At 40.2% G+C, this 20289-nt stretch overlaps 1 protein-coding gene across 1 annotated transcript in view; it reads left to right on the top strand.

Moving 5' to 3' along the window:
• Window positions 1-17059, top strand: part of IQGAP2 (IQ motif containing GTPase activating protein 2) — a 262286-nt gene extending 245227 nt beyond the window's left edge. Inside the window, exons 29-34 of the mRNA XM_081825591.1 lie at window positions 3641-3728; window positions 6045-6257; window positions 8287-8447; window positions 10475-10612; window positions 11775-11883; window positions 16090-17059. Of these exons, the coding sequence (XP_081681717.1) occupies window positions 3641-3728; window positions 6045-6257; window positions 8287-8447; window positions 10475-10612; window positions 11775-11883; window positions 16090-16203 (823 nt within the window). The 3' untranslated portion in view covers window positions 16204-17059. The remainder of the gene's footprint in view (window positions 1-3640; window positions 3729-6044; window positions 6258-8286; window positions 8448-10474; window positions 10613-11774; window positions 11884-16089) is intronic.
• The last annotated feature ends 3230 nt before the right edge of the window (window positions 17060-20289 follow it).

Raw genomic sequence — 20289 nt, 5'->3', positions numbered from 1 at the left:
ATACAATGAGCCAAAGAAGGCATGCATTAACACTGTATAAATTACAGAAAACTACACAATTCTAAATCTCTCTCATTATAACTCATGATTCTACTTAAAATATGTGAACTTTGGGGCGCCTGGTGGACTCAGTAGGTAGAGCAAGTGATTCTTGATCTCGGGGTCATGAGTTCAAGCCCCATGTTGAACGTAGAGCTTATTTAAAAAAAAAAATGTGATCCTCATGACCTTTATTAAGCTTGTTTTTCTACAGGAGTCTGCGTGCTTTGGTAGAAGGCACTGTTTATGGATTTAATCAAACTTAACTGCCCGGGTGCTTCAGTTGTCATTTCTCAAGAACTTTTTTTCCTATCCCATGATTCAGTTGAGGCATCTATCATCCCACCTGAAAGATTTCTTTGCTTTTGGTACAAACTCGCATGGGCACTAAATGGCTAAGGTGATATTTGCTGTCCGGTGATAAAAATGTGTAATCATGTTAGAAGAATTTTAAACAACTGGAAATATTCCTTAGATTGCACAAACATGAATTCCTTTTCAAACTTGGACAAACTGTAAGGCAGATGGCAGAGGGGGAGGCTCAGCGATGCTACCGGTCAGAGCATCGTAAAAGATGCCTTATTAGCGGAATGGCCAAATCTAAGAGGTCACACCGGTTTACAAGCACCACGTGGTCTCATTTACCAACAATAGGATTTGAACACAGCTGCGATGAACAAAGTCCCCACTGTATTTCTTTTCTTCTTAATTCTTCCTCAGAATTAAAGTCCTTGGTTTGATTGGCCTGTCTTACCTATTGTTTGAACAGCCAGGGAGCCAGTCCTCTCCACCCAGTTAGTTGATTTATGGTGGTTAGACCATATCTAGAATATTGTGTTTGCATTGGGGTGAGGAGGGGACACATCTTAAGATCTTTGACAAACAGATGGGAGCAAAACTATGAACTCTGTTTAAATCCTATTGTGAAGAGGCTTAAGGAACTGGGGGTTTCATGTGCAAAAAGAAAGGACTGGGGGATGGGGACACAATCTGGGCCCCTCTCTGCAGGTTTGTGAGGAGCTGATGATATGGAAAGTGAATTCAACTTGTTTTTTGCAACTCTAGAAAATAGTGTGACCTCTGTGTAACTCTCGAGCCTCTTACATCTTAGTTGCTTCATTTGTATAATCAGGGATTGGACTGTTCCCCAAAGGTTCCCCTCAGTGCTGAAGTCCCATGACTAACCAGGTCCAGTGAGTGGGATTCACTGGAAGGCAGGTCTCTCAGAGTGAGCTGCCTGTGTAAGAATGGAATGTTCCAGTGTTACACTTGCCAAAATAAATTCGACACGAGCCACGCAAGTAATTTTAAATTTTCTAGAAATTACATTTTAAAAAGAAACAGGTGAAATTAATTCCAGTATATTTTATTTAATCCAATATGTTGAAAATTTCATTACTTCACTATGTAATTTGTGTAAAAAATTGTTAATTTTTTCATACTTAAACGTTCATAATCCAGTGTGTGTTTTACACCTGTAATACATCTCAGTTCGGACTAGCCATGTTTCAAGTGGTCCATTGCCACCTGTAGCCGGTGGCTGCCATCTTGGGCGGCGAAGCTTTCATGACCATGTGAATGCTTACCACACGTCAGACCCTAGTGAGTGGCTTTAGATGGAACTTTTCATTGAGTCCTCACTAAGTCCTCTGAGAGATTCCGATTCTATAAATGAGAAAACAGACTCATTGAGATTATATAATTTGTACAAGTCCACACAACTAGTAAGCCACAGGAGCCCCAAATGGACCTTAGATCTATCTGATCCCAGTGCCCTTAACCATTAGGCATGCTGCAGGGGGAGATAGTGAGTTCCCTGTCCTGAAACAGGATGGTTACTTACATGCAAGATGTCTGGGGTGGAACTTTGGCAAGTGGATTCCACTGGCTTGACATAAAGTTGAATTCCTGAGAAAGATGCAGTATAGGCAGTTCGTCCTTGAGTGACTCCTTAACAAACAAACATTCTTTGTCCCTGGCAGGGCACGCTTTAGTGACCTGGGTCATTTTGGTCATCAGATATCCTCTCTAAAGAAATGAGCTGGGAGTTTTCTGGAAAGATAGATTATAAGTGGTTCCTAGAATATTTTTTCAAATATGAAACTGTCATTGTGTTGACATTTTTAAAATCATCCAGTGCTTTTATTTTTAACTTGATGTTCCTGTTGAAGACATTAATGATGATTGGAAGAGGGAGTCGTGTAAGGAGGAAACGAGACTTGGCTAAGCTACAGCCACCTTAGGAACAGTGCCCTCTCCCGCATGGCTATAATTAGCTGTGTGTCCACCTTGGACTCTCGGGGGAGTGTTCGGACATTCCCAGACAGCCTGTAAATCCCCAGCAGTGAAAGGTCATGGGTCAGAGGAAATGGCTGTAATCATTCTTCTCATACAGACCTGCAGTAAGTAAGAAATGACAAAAATAATGTTTACAGATATCCTATTTTCAAAAATGAGGTATTTGGACTTCACTTTGCGGGCTTCCTCTGTCATTTGCCCTGATGATTCAAAAATGAACAGTGTTTTGTTTTCATTTTCCCATTTTCATGCCATGTGAACATTTCCTGCTGTATGAAGAAGAAAGGCATCATCCAGTGATGGCACACAATGCCTTTGAAAGAAACTATGTTAAATACAACAGAGCAGCAAGAACAGTGAAACTTCAATCATCAGTTAGACCTGTTTATAATTTAAGGCAGCTTCTTTTTATGTCTCTATTTTTTAGAAAGGAAGCTATATCCAATAATAATTTTCCCGCTCATGTAAAAGTACACACACAAAGGGTCAACCCTTTGCCTTTTATGCTGAAATCTTTTCACATCATTACACAACCTGATCTTTGAGTAGGATTGCCATGAAGGACACATGAGAAAAAGTATTGTGGTTTTAGTGCTTTCAGTGGAGTTGCCTAGCTGTTAACATTTTATTGAGCAGCTCCTCTATTTTCTGCCATCTAAAGACAAGGACGCAAGCCCATCTCTTAGCTCGTCCACCAGACCTGAGGTTCTTGAACACCATCCGCCTCACTGTTGTGTCAGCCGGCAGCCAAAGCCGCCCCAGCCCACCTGGGACTGCTGCTCCCACTGGCCTTCCAACTGTTCCATACCTTTCTCAGACCAGGAAGAGTAACCATTGGACTAGCTCCTAAAGGGTTATAAAGTATTAAAGAGGCTCAGAAGCTTAAAGTTAGTAAAGTCAGGAAAGGGGAGAGGGTATTAGATATCATTCCTGCATCCTCCACAGTAGCAGGCCATATCAGCAGCACATCCCTCCTGCTCATCAAAAGTAGTCTCTGTCTACAAAGAAGAAAAAGTACTTAGAGAAGGAATCTACTGACATACTTGTCCCCCTGTTACTGACAGCATAATCCCACAACATCCAGTATGTAAAACCCAGACTTTGATTATCAAGCACTCACAAACTTGCAGGAGCCTCAGAGCAGATGTGAATTTCTGAAAGACCGTTCTGTTTTAAGGGATTATCTTTGAAGCTTCATTTTTGTATGCGTTCATGTAACACATACAAAGAAGCATAGGGGAGAAGCAGATTGTTGTACGTCAGGACTGCCGTCTGAAAGTCTGTCTCTTCTCAATTTTGTAAGGACCAAAAAGCTGATAATTGATGTGATCCGGAACCAACCAGGGAACACATTGACAGAAATCTTGGAGACACCAGCAACGACACAACAGGTGATTGGTCTTTGAGTGTAAAATAATAAGTACCATGTATGTGAGTTGACTTTCTTAATCTTCATGTCCAGTGTTTACTGTTACTGCAAAGACAATGTAACTGACATGGTTTGGAAGTAAGGAAATTTATGTGTTACTCTGGCCAGCTGAGTTCAGTAATAAATATAAAATCCCTATAATGGGAAAGAAATATAAAATGCAGCACCAAATGTATGCTAAATGTAAATTTGTCCTAGACTAGGAAGATAATTTTAAAGCCTCTGAATGTTCATCATAAACCTCATATAGGGGCTCCTGGGTGGCTCAGTCGTTAAGCGGCTGCCTTCGGCTCAGGTCATGATCCCAGAGTCCTGGGATCGAGCCCCGCATCAGGCTCCCTGCTCGGCGGGAAGCCTGCTTCTCCGTCTCCCACTCCCCCTGCTTGTGTTCCCTCTCTCGCTGTGTCTCTCTCTGTCAAATAAATAAAAATCTTAAAAATAAAATAAAATAAAATAAACCTCATATAGTGGGTGGGCAGATAAGTCAGTTAAAAGATAGTTCTGGTCAATAGGATGTAAAAAAATACCTTTCATATCTTACGTATTTGCTAAATTGAAACAAGTGTCTCACACATTAAAACTGTTTTCCAAATGCTTCAGAAGTGAATGTCTTGAGTCCATCAGGTCAGAGCACCATAATCGTGCTGTAAGTAACTAAAGGTTCCTAACAATCTTGCATTAAAGTTGTTATCAACATCTTTTAAAATGCATCATTGTTTATTTAGTTCATTCTGAATTAAGTTAATTCACTGCTATTGCTTTTGTATCAGTAATTACCACTTGCTAAACAAAAGTTAACAAAATTATCTAATTAGATACTTCTTAGCAGAGCAGCACATAATTTTCCTGAATCATTCTTTTTTTCCTTTAAGATTTACTTATTTATTTGAGAGAGAGAGAGAGAGAGAGTGCGCACATGTGAGTGGGGAGAGGGGCAGAGAGAGGGAATCCTCAAGCAGATTCCCTGCTGAGCACGGAGCCCGATGTAGGGCTCAGTCCCATGACCCTGCAATCATGACCTGAGTGGAAATCAGGAGTGGGACGCCCAACTGACTGAACCACCCAGGCACCCCATGCCTGAATCATTCTTCATTTAATTGGTTGCCAAGAAATGACTGTTTCTAATTTACAAAACATAAAGAATGAAACCAAGTTATCTGGTGTTTGTTAATGTGTGAATATTTTTAAACAATGTGGGTGGAATATCCTACTAATTTAGTAAGAGAATTTTAGTCCTTATTGAATATTTAATTTTTCCCCAAATGTAGCACAGTCACAAGAATGCAGACTCCCAAGATCAAGTATAGTCCTGCACCTCCTAACTATGTAATTCCAGGCACTTAGAAGGATTTCTCTACCTCAGTTCCCCCAACTATAAAAGGGAATAATAATGGTGCTTAATTCATAGCAAGAACAAATGATTTAAAACATGTTAAGCGGGTAGAATAATAACTGGCACATACTAGGTGTCCAATAACATATTAAGTGCTGCAGTTAATGTTGACCGCTGACCTGTAAACTATTCCTGTGTTAGTCTATCTGTCATCTAATAATATTTGTATCCTTAGACTTTATATTGTGTCAATCAGTTGTCTAATAAAATGAATTGGGAAGATCACCAGTCTCCTTTTATTACTGTTTTTTTTGAATAACCTGTCCAAATTCTATTCATTCATTCATTTACTAATCAATTATTTGGAAACTTAGGATGAACTAAAATATTCTTAGTCCCTTTGGTTCAAAGACACCCTGCAGGCTTTTCAGAGTTGATAGTTTGAGAATTATTCCCTTATTAAAATAAAGGTCTCTGCCCTCATGGCTTACCAATCTCCATAAATATGCTGATGTGTGAGAGTTCAGTTGGGTTCTGGATGTTTAGGGTGTTCTCATAGCTGTGTTTTAATAATGAATAATGTAGTTTTAGTTTCCTCAGCTGAACTGTCCAGGAATTGAAATCCTTCCATCCAGGGACTTCAAAAATATCAGTTATCCACTATAATATATTCATTACTAAGGTGATTTCTCATCTTAGCACTAAAGTAGCCATTGAGAATCTTGCTCAAAGTAGGCCTGCCACCATTGTTATATTTCTCAAAAACAGGAGATAATCCCTTCCCAAAGACCTATTCAAATTCCATGAAGAACATAAGCTGATTCTGGTCTTTGGACTCTGACTTGAGACTTCTTTTATTTTGACATTAACTTGTCTTGTACAGTTTATGAATTTGTGAGACTGGGGAATCAAAGAACAGTCAACATCTTGATATTCTCTTTTCAGGAAACAGATCATGCCAAAGATATGGTGAGCCGTGCAATTATAGATTCCCAGGCTCCAGAAGAAATGAAGCATAGTCAGTCTATGGTTGAAGATGCACAGCTACCCCTGGAGCAGAAGAAGAGGAAAATCCAGAGGAATCTTAGGACTTTGGAACAAACTGGACACGTGTCATCCAAGAATAAATACCAAGACATTCTCAATGAGATTGCCAAGGTTTTTGGAAATAGTATTCTTCCTTCTTCACTTAGCAGACATTTGCTAATCTTTGGTCACATGCTAGGCACTCTCTGAGGTGACATAACAGATTCATAGTTGTATTGCCATGATCAATATTACAGATTTTCAAAGGCTTCAAAGCCATTGATGACTTTTTTTTTCTTTAAGATTTTATTTATTTATTTGACAGAGAGAGAGACAGCGAGAGAGGGAACACAAGCAGGGGGAGTGGGAGAGGGAGAAGCATGCCTCCCATGGAGCAGGGAGCCCGATGCGGGGCTCGATCCCAGGACCCTAGGATCATGACCTGAGCCAAAGGCAGACACTTAACCAACTGAGCCACCCAGGCACCCCATTGATGACTTTTAATAGAAAAAATTCACAACTTCCCCAAGTCATTAGGACATTTGACACACACCAGAAATAATGCTCAGGAAATTTAATTGACAGGTCTCATCTATACCTTTAAGCAATACCTACTAAGTTTGGGGGTTTTTTTAAGATTTTATTTTTTTGGTAATCTCTACACCCAACATGAGGCTCAAACCTACAACCCCGAGATCGAATCACATGCTCTATCAAGTGAGCCAGCCAGGCGCCCCAATACTTACTAGTTTTAAAATAAAAATGGTACTTCAATGAGAGTTCTCTCTTGTTAGTTGTCATATAGCCCAGTTGCTCTTAGGACCTGCCACTGAGATATTAACTCTGTGTCCCTGAGAATGTGCCTCTGAGCAGTTGAGCCTAAATGCAGTTAAGACTTCAAGGGTGCTTTCTGTTTTCTCATCCCATATTTTTACAGTTGGGAAACTTCCTGAGAAAAGGATCTCAAATTAGTGTGAGGAAGCATCACAGGAAATGGCTAAGATCTGTATGCCAAGGATAAGGAAGTATATATTTGAGTCAAAAGGACATTTCCTTCTTTTTATCCAAATATGCAAATTAAAATGGGTCTGGAGGTTAAAGGCAGCTAAGTGATCAGGAAAAAAGTAAATGTTCTCACCTTCTTGGTGGAAAATCAACTCCGCTTCTTTCTTCCATGGAAAGTTATGGTCACTTAGAGCAGTAGATTTAGTCCTCCTAGCCTAAGTGACTCAAGGGAAGTCACATTTCTTTCCATAGCTCTGGGGTGGAGAATATTGCTCTCTGGGCATAATTAGTAGAGAAATGAATGCTTTTGCCTTAAAAAAAGGTCTACCATGAAGGCATCCTCCAAAAGATTCTGTTTACTGGTGAATTGTTATTTAAGGACGTATACATGTCTATCTGGGTTCCTAGGTAAATGTGTTTTAATTTGTCCACATAAGGAAAATCATAGTAAACAAGCGCCATTTTCTTAAATGAAACATTTTCGTGATTTACCCGTTAGAATTACAAATAAATCTTATGCCTATAAGTTTAAATATAGCCTAGCTCCTATAAGTTATAAGCAGTTTGGACAACTTAATGTTCTCCTAACTCTATTTAAATCCAAGGAATAGTTACCAGAGTTATATCTTTCCTATCAATCTTGAGAGCTCAGTTGTTTTTGGAAACCTTGAGAAATATTTCTCAGATTAAAAAGTGCATTGTTTTTTGTTTGTTTGTTTGTTTTACTTATTTCTAAAAGGAATGCATTGATTACGTGTAAACCTTTCCAGGTAAAGTATTCTTCCAAGTGGAATGTTGAAGACATTCTGAAGAAATTGCTGTCTCCTAGGAAAGTCTTCCTTAGGCCCCTCTTAAAACACTATTTTTCCTTAAATTAATTGTATGGTTGTTCCAAAAATGCTTATCCGCTTTTCCATCAAGGAAAAAATAAACCTTAGCAACTCTGTTAAAGTGAAATATGGACCCTTGCCAGTCTGAAGTATAAGCAAGGAAGGAGGGACACTTTAGTGTTCAGAGATGAAGGTCACTGAGGGAAGCTACAGGTTAATGGTCACAAATAGGGATTCAATAGTCCACAGTCTTCTTGTCCCACATTGGCAATATCATAAAGTCAGCTTCTTAAATCTCGTATCATAGCCTTGATTTGTTCTTTTAGGACATTCGAAATCAAAGAATACATCGTAAGCTTCGAAAAGCTGAATTGGCCAAACTTCAGCAGACCCTGAAGGCACTCAATGAGAAGGCGGCATTTTATGAAGAGCAGATTAATTATTATGACACCTACATAAAGACTTGTTTAGACAACTTAAAAAGAAGGTAAGTTAAATTCCTATGTCCGTTTGTGGTGTCCTGGTGTATAGGGGTGTCCGTTCTTCTACAATCCTGGACAGTGGGGCTTGGAAGCAAACTGCTTGCTTTATTTTATAACCAAACACTAGAATCTCAATCTTGTGATTTGCTGCTGTGATCTAAGAAGTCAGAAGTGCATTTAGGAACTTTTGAATTGCCCATCAGCATTGGAATTCGAGTAGCTCAATTTGTTGTATTTTAAGCAAGTAGCTTTAACACCTGGGGAAGCACTCTCCTTTTTCCTTTTGTCTGTTTTAGTCAAAGGTGTCTCTGAACACTATGATAAAAATTAAACTACTCTTGTTTTTTGAATGTTTACAGTAAATGATATTAATGTTAGATAACTCCAGGTGTTTGCTAACAGCGAAGACAGCCTAATGATTTAAAATTGCTTAGTGGGGCCCCTGGGTGGCTCAGTCAGTTAAGCATCTGACTTGATTTCGGCTCAGGTCATGATCTCAGGGTTGTGAGGTAGAGCCCACATTGGGCTCTGCGCTCAGCACAGAGTCTGCTTGAGATTCTCTTTCTCCTCTGCCCTTCCTCCACTAACCACCCCCCTCACTCGTGCTCGCTCGCTCTCTCTCAAATAAATTTTAAAAACCTTTAAAATTGCTTATGGGTTTACAAAAATATTATTGACATAAAAGACAAAATTTGGCAGTTGTCTATTATCCGTTAGCATACATATTACAGATTTTTTTATACGCAATGTAGCCACTTTTAATGAGTATTCTTTGCTCATAATTGTTCTTACTCCTAGACTAAGATTGATACTAATCGAATTTTAATTACCCATTTAAATATGTAATGCAATATTTTCACGTAATCCATGTAATCAAATTGACAGTAGGAAATGATGCTGTACAGAAAAATCAACTGCATTAATCATAGAAGATTTGATGAAGGGAGATAAGCAAATTTAAACCGCATCTATTTGGGCCCCACTAGCTCTGAATTTTAATTCGTTTGCTTGCAGCCTGTAAATTACTTTTACTCTGTTCCTGGGAAGAAGAAGTTGATCAAGCTAATAATACCCAGAAGAAATAGGGTTGTTAGAGGGGATTTTTTATATATTTATTGCAACTACTTGAAGGCATTTTACAAGCTCTGCAGTTGGGTGAGCTGGATTTGCATTCTAATTTCCTCTTAGATTGTGTGATCTGTGACCCAGCCCAGTGAATGTCTCTGGAACTTCAATTTTCTCATCTTTAAGGTGGCAGGAGTAACAGCTTCACAAGCATTGTTATGAGAGCTAAATGAAACAATAAGAAAGGAATTTATTTATTTCAAAGCACTACGGAAATGTCAATTTTGCAAATGTGAGGCAATATTCATAAAGTACTTAGAACATTGCTGGCCACATAGTATTTATTAAATAAACTAAAAAAGTCTTAATAATACCTTTACTTAAGAAGTATGCAGTTCAGGGCGCCTGGGTAGCTCAGTTGGTTAAGCGACTGCCTTCAGCTCAGGTCATGATCCCAGGGTCCTGGGATCGAGTCCCGCATCGGGCTCCCTGCTCTGCGGGGAGCCTGCTTCTCCCTCTCCCACTCCCCCTGCTTGTGTTCCCTCTCTCGCTGTGTCTCTCTCTGTCAAATAAATAAATAAAATCTTTAAAAAAAAAAAAAAAGAAGAAGTATGCAGTTCAGATTAATGAACCAAAGCTGCTTGCAGAATGACTTAATATAGCTACGTATTTCGACATGCCTGAGAAAATAGAGGACAAGTTTTATGAAAAATGTTAGTCTGTAATTCAAACTTCAGTCACTTTGAAAATAGCTTTCTCTTATATTTCAGTAGTGAGGTTTTATGGTCTAGGGAAAATTGTCACCTACTATCGCAAAATCTCGGAAAAATCTCACCTTAACTGTTGCAAAATAAAAAGTTTTGTATTCAGGGCAGTGGGGCCCAGTGTGAGCAGTGGTGGGCACCCTGACAGGGTTATTGCATCTGACTTTGCCATCATGACAACAGACAGTTTATTCTTTTGTCAGAAATTCTCGAAGATCAATTAAACTAGATGGAAAAGGAGAACCCAAAGGGGCGAAAAGATCCAAGCCGGTGAGGTACACGGCAGCAAAGCTGCATGAGAAAGGTGTCCTCCTGGGGATAGACGACCTTCAAACAAACCAGTGAGTGTGACCCAGAATCTACACAGAGCACAAGCACCCTCTAATCACTCCCATAAAATCCGACTCCCTTCTCTTAGGTTTCTTGTGGCCTTTGAAGAGAGCTTCATTTGGTCTCTAGTCTTCCCATCAGACCCCAAACATCTGGTGCTGTGGGTTGTAGGAAGTGCCGAGCGGGTCACTGTGTTTCCCATGACTGGCCCGGTGTGTTTGGATTTGCCCGCCTCCCCTTTCCCATCAAAAGGACTGAGTCATATCAGTGAGAATGAAAAGCTGCCTTTTGGTCTTGAATGATAAGAGTTATTTACAAGTGCAAAATAGTACCTTTCTCATTTCAAAGCCACAGACTGTGTGCCAACACCCGGGTCAGAGCCATCTGCGGTGTGCTGTTGGTGTGTGTATTTGACCTAGAGGGGAAAATGGAAACCCTCCGCTGCAGCCACGTACCACGTGCCAGTGGGTTCTCTGTGTTAAAGGGACCATGAGCCTTGTGTCCCATCACTGCTGGGGGGGAGCCAGACTCCCCATGTGCCCTCCTCTCCAACTCCTGCCTTCTCTCCAGAACTGGGCTCTATTCCACTTATCCCAGCAAAGCTTCTCTTGACTCCACCCACTCAGAGAACATGCTTCCTCATCTTTATAGTTTCTATAAAAGAAATCATCCATAATATTCAACTGGATGGCTCAGTCGGTTGAGCGTCTGACTCTTGATCTCGGCTCAGCTCTTGATCTCAGGGTCGTGAGTTCAAGCCACACGTTGGGCTCCACATTGGGCGTGGAGCCTACTTTAAAATGAAATAAAGTAAAGTAGAATAAAAATTCAACCGACCTCTCAGCGGTACAAGTCAATATTTAATCCTCACATTCTGTGAACCTCCTATTTCCAACTATATTTTATGATCTTTAAGAACAAGGACGACATTTTAATAGCATTTCTTTTATAATAAAGGACCTACTTCAGTGCTCTCAGCTACAGTCCCAACAAGAACCATGAAACCTAGGTTAGTGAGCAGAGTGGGGAAGGGGTATGATAGGAGGTTTGGGGGATTAGGATTTTCCCAGTGGACCTTGCACTAAGCCTGCTAACTAAGGATTCCATTAACTGGTGTCAGCTTTACACATAAATTTGCAGTTCCACATGTGTGAGTGTCCCTTTCTTCACTAGGTTTAAAAATGTTACATTTGATATCGTATCTACTGAAGATGTGGGCATCTTTGATGTCAGATCCAAATTCCTTGGTGTCGAGATGGAAAAGGTACAGCTCAATATTCAGGTAAGCTGGGATTTCTGCAAAGTGGGGGTGAGTTTTATAATGTGGGGCATTTGTGCCTCCCCTGGCTTCCACCCTTCATAACAGTGAGGTTCACCGGAAGACCCCTGCAAGCCTTATTTGCCAATATTAGCTTTTTAAGCATTGATGGTTTTTTAAAAAGCTCTGATTTTTCAAAATATTCGAACTTAAAATGCTTTTAGATGGCAAACCATAGTGGTCAGTATTTCTAAGGCATGTTTCCATTTTGAAGCTTAGAGGGTAAACATAGTATAAAAGTATTGAGAGCTATATGAAGGCTGGCAAGTTTTCTTTTATTAGGAACTTGGATTTCTTTCTAAGACTACATATGCCCAGGATTGGAACTTTCCTGACCTCATTTCTCCTTCTTTCTCCTTCTTAGAATCATTTTTACATTAGTGTATTAAATCAATTAAATGCTTAGGGGCCACCTGGGTAGCTCATCTGTTGAGCATCCAACTCTTGGTTTTGGCTCAGGTCCTAGTCTTGTGGTCAGTCATGGGATAGAGCTCTGCACGCTGAGTTTGCTTCAGATTCTCTCTCCCTCCTGCTTGTGTGCTCTCGCTCCCTCAAATAAATGGATAAATAAAATCTTTTTAAAAATTCTCTCCTCCTCCGCCCACTCACACATGCATGCTCTCTCACTCTATCCTTCTCTTTCTCTTTCTCTCTCTCTAAAATAAATATATCTTTTTAAAAATATCTGTTAAATGCTTAGGATGATAAGAATGAAAGACACTGTGCAAAATAGTTATCTATAAGTAGAAAAATGGTGTCTGCAGTCTGAATTATTGCCTTTTACTCATAAGAACCACATTTAAGCTAAATATACTTGAACAAAAACTGAGACATCCAATTTCTGTGTCCAGAAAACCACCACAACAACAGAAAATGAAGGGAGTGTGCAACCAAATGTTTACTCCCAACCTCTTCTTAATCCTTAGTGTACGATCGGCTAAAAGAAATATCTGGGGGGCCCCTGAGTGGCTCAGTCATTGGGCATCTGCCTTCAGCTCAGGTCATGATCCCAGAGTCCTGGGATCGAGCCCCGCGTCGTGTCTCTCTGCTCAGCAAGGGAATCTGCTTCTCCCTCTCCTCCCCACTTGCGCTCTCTCTCGCTGTCTCTGTCTCCGTCTCTCAAAAAAAAAAAAAAAAGAACAAGTATTTGAGTTTTTCTTTTTCACATAAGAGATTTTAAATGGAAATAACACCTAATTACCTGGGTCCCAAATTACTTGTAAAATGGTTCCCAGGTACTCTGTGTGTATCTACACAAACCATCTTGATGAGCCCCTGCAAGTGACAAGTTCTAGCCTCACCGCCTGCGGAGCCAGTGGCCGAGAGCCCTGAAATGACTTCCCCCTCCTAGGAGCAGATGCCAATCCCTTCTTTTCTGTCTAGCATTCCTTGTAGCTTAAAAGGAAAAATTAGAAGTGAATATGAAAAGGCCATTGAGATAATGGAGTAAATTAGAGTCTAGAGAGAAAATGAAAGATAATGTGTAATTATGAAAAGCATATATAAGTAAACAGTATTGTTTTCTACCTTATTTTAAATGTCACTAAATGTATCCGTCTAACAATTTAACTGAAAAGCTTGAGTGACCCTATGTACCACTTAGATAAATATGGGAAGAGAAAACCATCTGCTCCAAAGTGGATTGTCTTGGTTAGTCATTCTTCTCTAGAAGCGGCAAAGACCTATCACATGTTTGTCAAGAAGGAAATGACCCAAGGCCAATCAACATCAACTGGACAGACGAATTCCAAGTGACCAGGAGACACCTGTTCAGACAGGCCTCAAGAATTCCATGGGACTTCCTTTGAACAGTGGAGCAGATACCAAGCTTCACATGCTCCTTTGTTAAGGATTCAGTATGCAGTGGGATTAGCTATTCACGCCGTTCATCTATACACGTAATTGATTGCGAAATGTTACTGCTTAGCCGCCCCAGATTTTGAAAGTCATTAACATATCACCAGGCTACCTACATAATTTGCAGGGCTTGATGCAAAATGAAAATGTACAGCCCCTTATTCAGAATTATTGAGAATTTCAAAATAGTAACAGGAGAGCATTAAACAAAGTGCAGGGCCCTACTGATCATGGGACCCTGCGCAGGTTAAATGCCCCAGTAGCCAGCCCTGCATCTAATAGCTAATAAAGTCAGACTTCTGTTTATACAGAAGGCCTTCAGACAATTACATTATCACATGAATTACCAAAGAGGACATGATGGCCAGGTCATTAGTGTGAGACAAGGCCTGGCAACAGGACAGAAATTTGTAAGAGAATTAAGGGAGATCGCTTCTAACATTATTTCTAGGTCGTCTTCTCCCACTCTTTCCTCGGTTCCTAAAGATTATATCCTAATTAAATCCAATATGTATTGGCAGTATGCCTAAAAAGGGTGCGACTTAAGTGAAGATGTTCTCCTGTCACAGATAATGGCCAGTGTTCATCAAGGGCTACAAGGTTGACTCGCTTCCTTTCCCAGATGAAGAACTGAGAGGTTCAGAGCGCTCGTTATACAAGACGCAGCTGGAGTCCAAGTTCTTCATCACTCGGCTCCATTGCCCCCCTCACAGGATTCCAGTTAATCCTGACAAGGCATGGGTGGCTTACAAAGAGCTTGTGGACCTTGATCTCCTGTGCCCAACAGCACGCCTGTGAAGTAGGCAGTGTTCTCACAATTTACACACACACAAAATACAGAACTTCAGAGAGGTTGTGCGATGTTGCAAGGTCATAAGATAGCAAATGGTGGGGTTAAGTCTCAAATCTGATCTTCCATCCACAAGTTCGGTCATTTACTTTGCTCTCCACGTTGGGGGACCATCTGATTCCCCTGCAGACACCTGCAGGTGTCTCTTACTTAGAGCTGAGTACAGTTGGAGGTAATTGAAGAAGTGGAGAAGGAAGCTGGAAACAGCCAAAGTTCTCTCAAAGATGATTCCAACTTCTTAATGGAAGTTAAGCAAGTGGCCTTGCTTAATGTAGACACAAGACATTATCATTAAGAACCAAGAAGTTTCCAGAGCTAGAAACAAGAAAATGAGGTCTTGGGTATTAGTCTGTGGGAGTTCAAGAATGGTATCTTCTATTTGGGAAAGACCTCCCTGTCCTGTGGTGTTAGGAAACATTGCTGCTTATCTCATGCATATGACTGGTGTGACACATTTACTAACTTTAGCAAGAGGTGATTTCCTTTGTTTATGTGGTGGCAGAATGATTGACTTGAGAATAAGGACTTGTTCTCAATACAGGAATAGAAGTAATTTGAATCAGGAAGGATTTGCTTTATACAGGGGTCTCCAACTTTCTATCACACAACTTCAGTACATAACATGATCATTAATGCCCATTTGTACATACTTATTTATAAAGTATACATGCCCTTACTACTATACTCTATAAAATATATATACAAAATGTAAACGTTTAAAGAATGATAAAAAATAAGAATAAATAGGAGTTCTCATATTCTTTTTGCTTCCCAAGGAATTGCCTTTCTTGCTCCACTTTTTTTTTTTTTAAAGATTTTATTTATTTGACAGAGAGAGACACAGCGAGAGAGGGAACACAAGCAGGGGGAGTAGGAGAGGGAGAAGCAGGTTTCCCGCAGAGCGGGGAGCCTAATGCGGGGCTCGATCCCAGGACCCTGGGATCATGACCTGGGCCGAAGGCAGACGCTTAACGACTGAGCCACCCAGGCGTCCCTCTTGCTCCACTTTAGAAAACACCACTGTTCTAAAGGCTAGAACCCATCTCGCTTGAATATTTATATTTTGAATTTTTCGATTAAAAAGTATAATTACATATCTGATATTAATTTGATGATGGTTTTCTGTTATACAGTGCTTATCAATTCTAAAAATCTGTTTTCTTTCACTTAGGTAAGTGATTCTCAAAGTATGGCACTCAGACCAACCATGCCATCATCACATGGGAACTTGTTAAAATGCATATTCTTGGGCCTCACCCCAAAGCTACAAAGTCAGAACTTCTGGTGGATGGGGCCCAGCGATCTGTGCTGTAACTAGCTTGTGTTTTTAACGGGATGATTTTGATGCACACTCCGTAGTTAGGTCAACTGAATCTTATTTTTGTTGACAGATTCTTCTAGAATGTTTTTTAAATGTGCAAAATGACAAATTTGAGATTTAATGATGATCTTCACAATTTCAGGATTTACTTCAGATGCAGTATGAAGGAGTAGCTGTAATGAAAATGTTTGATAAGGTTAAAGTGAATGTGAACCTTCTCATATACCTACTGAACAAGAAATTCTATGGAAAGTGAAGTGCCTACAGAAATTTCATGGAATCTGTATCATCTGGATTAAGAAATGAATCTGTTTAATATTTTTGTTGTTAAACATGATTGAAATCACTGCTTATAAATGTGTGGTTTTTTAAAAACAAAACAAAACAAAAAAGACCAAAACTGTTCTGAAGAATGTACCCATGTGCCTTTTTGATAATTTAATACTATGGTAGAATAATCCAAAAAAATGAATTAATGTAAACACTTCCACATTATACTGTGGTATAGGGACTCTGATTTAAAACTTTGGACCTTCTGTGATTTGTTTTAAAGTAGGGAGAAAATAAGTTTAGTTGACTAGAGACAAATCTGTAAACCTATTTTCCTATGAAAAAAATTTTAGATGTCCCATTTGAATAATGTAATTCTTCATAGATTTTTTTTTTTTTTTGGTCTATGGAGAAATAGAAACCTAATTATTTGTAATGAATTATTTACACAGATATTTAGTTCTAAGCCCTACCTTCTGGGAGTTACCAATTTTAAAGAAGTTTTGTGCAATTCAATATGAAGTTTTTATAGGTAATTGAAAGTGATAATACAATAACACTTTCTGTATAAAAGTATATATTTTATGTGATTTATTCCTACTAAATGAAGTGCACTACTGCCTCATGGTAAAGACTCTTGTTCCAGAGCCTTTAAGTGACTAAGGAACACCACGGTAGCGATCCCCCCTAAGCCCCCACCACCACCCCTCACAGTTTATTTGAATACTTAAATTGCGCCTCTCAATTTTTTGTAATGCGATAAAAATCAGTATCTAGATGGTTTTTAAATGTATTCTTTGAAAATTGTTTTATGTAAAATAAATGTTACTGAATTACACAAATTTGGCTTTTTAGTTGTCTTAATCTAAATCTGTTGAGTGGGTAGAAGGTTCTTGGTGGGGCTTATCAGGAAAAGAAACAACATGCCTGTAGCTGTACTTCGTAAGGTGCAGAGTAAACTGCTGTAACCAAGAAATCCAAAACCCTGTGGCTGGAACAAGAGAGAAGTTTGTTATTGTCAAAGTCAGCAGTTCAAAGGTAAGTGATCAGGCCCACAAGATTATCTAGGGCCCAGGCTGGCCATTTGGCTCTCTCCTTATCACTGATTCCCAGCCACAGAAGAGGGAAAGAAGTCCAGGGCATGCGTGTTGTTTTAAGTCACTCGTGTCACTTCTGCTTACATCCGATTGGACAAAACTTAGTCATGCTGCCACAGCTAGCTTCAATAGAGGCTGGGAAATAAGGTCCCCAACTAAGCAGACAGGTACCCAATCAAAAGCTGGGGTAAGGGGTGCCTGGGTGGCTCAGTCCGTTAAGTGTCTGCATTCCGCTGAGGTCATGATCCCATAGTCCTGTTTCTCCCTCTCCCTCTGTTGCTCCCCCACCCAGCTTGTCTGTCTGTCTGTCTCTCTCTCTCTGTCTCAAATAAAATCTTTAAAAAATAAAAAGCTGGGTAAGAGGGGGCTGCTATTACTGAAAGAGTGATTGCTGGAGACAGGTTAGCTATCTCAAGACATGACCATAGTAATCCAGACTCTCAGGCTGGAACCCCCTGACACTTGTATTCTGTTCATTGATTCAACACACTTTATTTTCCACAGGGATTTGCAAAACATTGAGAAAGTGTAACTTATGCACATTTGACACAAATGAACTTTAAGCGTGAGGCCAACAGAATTTGGAAAGTTCAAATTTTTAAAAGTAGAATCTGCCCTTTTAGTGACTGTTTCCAGTTGTACATATTTTTAACAAAGAGAAAATGCTCTTTGTCAAAACAATGCTCAAAATAGTGCTCACTATCTTAACAGTTCATGGATGTGTGGGGGGTGTTAATGCATTAACGTTAACGTTAACACAGACCTTCATACCTAAAAGGAATCAAATAAACATACGGTTGCTTAGGTGTCATCTTGTGAATAAACCACGTCCTCCCTGAAGCTACCTGACATGAGGAACAAGAGCCAGGGACAGTAGGAGGTTCCTCCCTTGTGCTCCAGGAAAAACTGTTAATGGAAATGTGTCAGAGGAGCCAAAATTAAGGGGAAAATGTTGGGAGGCAAAAGCTAACCTTTCATAGTATCTCTGAAGGGAGTTTGTCTTATTGCAACACTGAGCGTCATGTTTGAATGTTGTCTGTATTAATATAGACCTTTGTACCCTGCCAGTACCCTCAAGGAATGGGGTGAATATTTTCCCTCTGTTGGCCCACAGTATAAGGCTGTTGTTGAAGATACTACCAATGGCTACTTGAGATCTTTAAAGCACATGAATGAATGAGTAACCCAGAGAAGGAGAACCGTGATGAAGAAGCGCGAACAGGAAGAAGCCAGTGGAGGTATGGATGTAGAGATGGTTGCCGCCAAGGCGCATGCCCCTCCCAGAAGGACTGAACCCCAAGCCAGGGACAGGTGTACCTTATAACCCTGAGCCACTAAAGACTCCTAACCATTGTAGGGGAGGAAAAATTTTCCCTCCCTCCTCCTGCGTTCGTGGCTGAGACGCCCTGTGATAAAAAATTATCAAGAGAAAAACAAATACAAGTTTAAAATGCATGCCTCATGTATACATGGGAAATACCCAGGAACACTGAGAAAAACTCCTTGAAGCAGCCCAAGCCCCCGCCTTAGAGGGATGTTGGGGAGTGGGGGCCGGGGGGAGGGACGGCGTTGCACTTCAGGGGAAGATGATGAGAAGAGGAAAAGTTTGGTGAGATTGACCTTGCCTGGAAGAGAAGCCAGGTGAATAAGTGATGTCCAGCAGTAACTCTCTTCCTGGTACAGCCTCCCTTTCTAAAGTAAATTTTCTTCATAAATGTAAATTGCCATTACAGAAGGATAACTTTTATTTTCAGAGCTTCTCTTGTGTCAGCAGTTTCACAAAATAATCACTTCAAAATAAGACATATGCCAAAGAGGCCTATTTTAGAGTGGCACATTCTGCTACCCTTCACCAGCCTCGTCCCCAGAGCTCATAACTCTCCTTACTCAGTGAGAAGAAAAAAAATTTTTTTTGCTTTTGAAACACTTAGCAGTTGAAACTCTAACTTGATTAAGTCTAAAGCTGACTCCTTTATTTTGATGTATATGTCTAGCCATCTTTCCAATATTATGAAAATCGTCTTCCATTGGAAGGTTGAGAGTCCGTGCTCCCGTGAACTCCACTTTTAAGCACCTAGACATTAAAAAGGCAAAAAGGACTTAAGCTGCATTCTAGCTACTCTCAAAGGATGTGTTCTAGTAATCTCCAACAGAGAGAAAACCTGTGCATATTTTAATATTCTGGAAGTTTGTGGTGAAATAGAGACCAACTCAATGTGACCAGTGTCTGACATGAAGTCGTTGAAAGACCAAAACCATAACGTCTGTGTTAGTGTGTGGGGGTGGTTGGGCCCTAATTAGAGGTGCTATTCATGATGCAACTTTTACGACTTTGGCGGTGGTTAAGCGGGGATTTGTGGTACTCCTCAAACATTCCAAGAGGTAAACCACGGAACTCTGAATGTTGACAGTTGCCTGTATTTTAAGAGATTCTGGTGAGCATTGGATCCTATACTGCTGATCAGCTTTTGAAAACCCATTGCCTCTGTTACTGAAACCAGGATTTGGTTAACAGGTTAAGATAGAACCAGACCTTGAGCTGAGACTTCCATTTTCTCCTGCCTGTACACACTGAAGTTCCCAGTTCTCAGGCCTTTGAACTCTGGAATTTACACCCGTAGCAGCCCTACTCCTCCTTGGGCCTTCAGTCTCTGACTGGGAGTTATGCCCTTAGCCCGCCCTGGTTCTCAGGCCTTCGGACTGGGACTGAATTATATCACCGGCTGGTGTGGTTCTCCAGCTTGCAGATAGCAGATCGTGGAACTTCTCAGCCTCTCTGTGTGAGCCAGTTCCTGTAATAAATCTTCTCTTTTATGTATATCTATACACATGATACAGATAGATGATAGAGATTGTTGGGTTTTTTATCTAGAAAACCCAGACTAATACAGAAGGGAAATGAATACGAGAAGAGAAAGATACTGAGTTCAACACCTTATATACCTGGAACAAAAGTTTTTGTAGTTGTTTTCTTT

The sequence above is a fragment of the Leptonychotes weddellii genome, chromosome 7 (assembly GCF_054177405.1).
Source record: "Leptonychotes weddellii isolate Sample4059 chromosome 7, ASM5417740v2, whole genome shotgun sequence".
Classification (NCBI taxonomy): domain Eukaryota; kingdom Metazoa; phylum Chordata; class Mammalia; order Carnivora; family Phocidae; genus Leptonychotes; species Leptonychotes weddellii.
The sequence above is the reverse complement of the archived record's forward strand: the minus strand, read 5'-3'. Positions and strand labels throughout refer to the sequence as shown.